At 38.3% G+C, this 3,624-nt stretch overlaps 1 protein-coding gene across 1 annotated transcript in view; it reads right to left on the bottom strand.

The window, feature by feature from the left end:
* The window catches only part of LOC108732728 (1-phosphatidylinositol 4,5-bisphosphate phosphodiesterase epsilon-1-like), a 241,495-nt gene that overhangs the window by 28,509 nt on the left and 209,362 nt on the right, over nucleotides 1-3,624 (bottom strand). The window contains exon 15 of the mRNA XM_025973852.1: nucleotides 2,778-3,047. Coding sequence (XP_025829637.1) covers nucleotides 2,778-3,047 — 270 coding nt within the window. The remainder of the gene's footprint in view (nucleotides 1-2,777; nucleotides 3,048-3,624) is intronic.

The raw sequence follows: 3,624 nt of genomic DNA, 5'->3' as shown, positions 1-3,624 counted from the left end.
TATCAACGAGATGTTTATTTATATTTGAAGACATATTAAAGGCTTTAACGCTTGTTTTCGACTCGCACTACTATTCATGATTGAACAAAACTTTTGGCAGGTACTGTATGAAAAAGTATGTTTAATGAACAAGAATCGAGAGTATAATGAGCTTTTTTCTCCCTACCTACGATTTTGCCAGCGCGCATCCAATACATTGGAAGGGGCACGTCGCTAGGGAAAGTAAACGAAGTTTAGTGCGAGTGGAAAACAAGCGTTAAAGACGTTAATATGTCTTCAAATATAAATAAACATTTTGCTGATATTTTCAGTAGTAATTGGTACCAATAACAGCACATTTGAGTAATGCAATTTAGTGGATAAAATGGTCAATTTTTCCGTGCAGTACTACTATACGGATCATACGCTTCTCACCGGTTAAGTGTTTGACCGACTGTTGTCTTCTTTCTTTTGTGGCCTAGTGCTGTTCTTTTCTACATTGCGCCGGTCAAACTAAAGGTCACATCGCTAGAGAAACTAAACGAAGTATACAACAGTAATAAAAATGCAATACTTTCAATAATCCTTTCATGTAGGTACCTAAAACACAACAATTGTTTCGTGACATGACGGATTATTGTTAAATAATAGTGGAGGGTGGTGGTGTAAAATTTAAGAGGTTGACAATAATGAAATCGACATCAGTTGTAGATATTCATAAGTGATTTTAGGACAGGTACTATCTAACAGGACAAAATAATAACAAATTATTCGAATCGTTACAGTTTGTTATTATTAATGCCAAGGAAAAATATTTTTGCTGTATGTATAAACGACTGGCATTATTGAGATAGAACAAGAACATTTTTCTAACTCCTGATGCGTACTTTGTTTTGCCTTCATCCCCACACCAGCTTTCTAAATGGAATATTCTACAAGGCAATGCTTTCTCTTTTTACATCCACATTTAGATCTTGCAAAATGACAGGTTGCCGGGAATGAATAACCTTTAGAAATGGGTACGTTATCAAAATAAAGATTAGTGAGAACGGGAACACAAAGCTGTTTCTCATCACGCATTCGAATATGAAAATGTGCCTGTCATCCCGTAGGGTGGAGCTAAAGCACATGAGCTAGGAAATAAAAGAAACATGTTTTTGAACGGAGACATTCACTATTGGGAAAAAGAGAGAAGTCTATTTGAAGGAAACAATCCAACAGAACGAGCAATCCGCAGATACGCTATCGTCATCATAAGGTTGTTAGTTCTAAGACTGGTTGGACACGTGTAGCTTTACACTTTCCTGTCCTGAGTCAATCTTCGCATTTTCCTAAAACTACAACATCCTGCATCCTTAACTGTTTGTGAACAGCAACCCAATCTAGGTTTACCTCTATTCCTCTTAACTCTTGTTATAATTTTCCGCCGCGCCCAACGTTTATGTTTTCCACCCGTACAGCGCCGCGCCCACCGTCTATGCTTCGCACCCGTACAGTGCCGCGTTCCAGACAAACACTCTTCCTAATTTTTCGTTTCCTATGTTTATATTCATTCTTTTCATAATTGTTCTTCCCTTGCATACCAGTACTTTTGTGTTACTTTTATTTATTTTCATATAATATTGCTTTGTCAATACCGTTTCCATTTTATTTACTGTCTAAAGAAATAAATATCTCCGGCTAAATAGTTAAAGAATAATTGCAAATGGCATATCGCTTTCAGATTATTTAGGCAGCACAATAAAATCACCTGATTCACCCTGAAAACGCAAAATAAATTAAACGTAAAAGCACCGAAACAATATCTCTATACTTTAACGAAAGATGCAGTACATATACCGCCAAACTTTCACTACTCAATCGACAAAACAAAATCTTCAATGACAAATTTTCAGCATAAATTACGTACACATGGTCTTGCAATGTAATAAAAGGGTTCGATGGACTATTACAAAAATTACATTCGATAAAGTAAGTATTGTTTAAGATGATTGAGGGCCGATAATGCTGCACGAGTCTTAAAAACACATCCCAAGTGACTATTGTTAAAATTTTATCAATAAGATGATAAGAAGATACGAATCATTTTGACTTATATTTAAACCTGTAGAGCCAATTTGTACATCACTGGTACCATGGAAGCAAGTAAGTACAATTTCAAAAAAACTTTTTCTATTTTATTGAAAACCTGCTCTATATTATTCTTTTCTTGCAGGAATTGCAGTAATAGCTGTCCTTTTTTGTTTGGCACAGCAAGCAGCACTAAGCAGTAAGGTTTATTATTAACATATAGATTTTAATTTTCTTTACACAATTATACATTGTCAATATTTAAAAGATAAATAACTTATATATAATCAAAATCACATTGTACAAAAACAAAACAGATTTTATATTTACAGAAGGAAGCATAATCGACGGATTTGACATTGATTCTAAAAGTAGCAGTAACAATAGAAATAATGTAATAAAAGCGGGACTTGGTGCTAGCGTAAACAACAGAAACAGTGGAAAAGGAGGTAACAACACCACAGTCAGTGAATCCGACATTGCTTTTCATAGTAAAAGTTGCAATGGAGACAACGGAACCACAGGAGGATCTAGTGGTAGCATTCCGTCGGCCGGAAATGGTACAAATAATGGAAACAATGGAACCATAGGAGGATCTGGTGATAGCAATTCGTCGGCCGGAAATGGTACAAATAATGGAAATAATGGAACCACAGGAGGACCTGGTGGTAGCTTTCCGCCGACTACAAATGACACAAATAATGGAAACAATGGAACCACAGGAGGACCTGGTGGTAGCTTTCCACCGAATACAAATGATACAAATAATGGAACCACAGGAGGACCCGGTGGTAGCTTTCCACCGACCACAAATGATACAAATAACGGAAACAATGGAACCACAGGAGGACCTGGTGGTAGCTTTCCACCGACCACAAATGATACAAATAATGGAAATAATGCAACCGCAGGAGGATCAGGTGGTAGCCTTCCGTCGACCGCAAATGATACAAATAATGGAACCACAGGGGGATCTGGTGGTGGCCTTCCGTCGACCGCTAATGACACAAATAATGGAACCACAGGAGGACCTGGTGGAAGCTTTCCACCGACCGTAAATGATACAAATAATGGAACAACAGGAGGACCTGGTGGTAGCTTTCCACCGACCACAAATGACACAAATAATGGAACCACAGGAGGACCCGGTGGTAGCTTTCCACCGACCACAAATGATACAAATAATGGAACCACAGGAGGACCCGGTGGTAGCGTTCCACCGACCACAAATGATACAAATAATGGAACACGGGATAATGACAGAATAATCGATGTATTTGACATTGAGTCTAAAGGTAGCAGTAGCAATAAAAATAATGCAATAATGGCGGGACTTGGTGGTAGTTCTCCACCTCGCGTTAACAATAGAAACAGTGGAGAAAGTGGTAACGACAGCACAGTCCGCGAATCCGACATTGCTTTTCATAGTAAAAGTTGCAATGGAAACAATGGAACCACAGGGGGATCTGGTGGTGGCCTTCCGTCGACCGCAAATGATACAAATAATGGAACCACAGGAGGACCTGGTGGTAGCTTTCCACCCACCACAAATGATACAAATAATGGAACCACAGG

This window comes from Agrilus planipennis, unplaced genomic scaffold (assembly GCF_000699045.2).
Source record: "Agrilus planipennis isolate EAB-ADULT unplaced genomic scaffold, Apla_2.0 scaffold61, whole genome shotgun sequence".
NCBI classification, from domain to species: Eukaryota; Metazoa; Arthropoda; class Insecta; order Coleoptera; family Buprestidae; genus Agrilus; species Agrilus planipennis.
The sequence above is the reverse complement of the archived record's forward strand: the minus strand, read 5'-3'. Positions and strand labels throughout refer to the sequence as shown.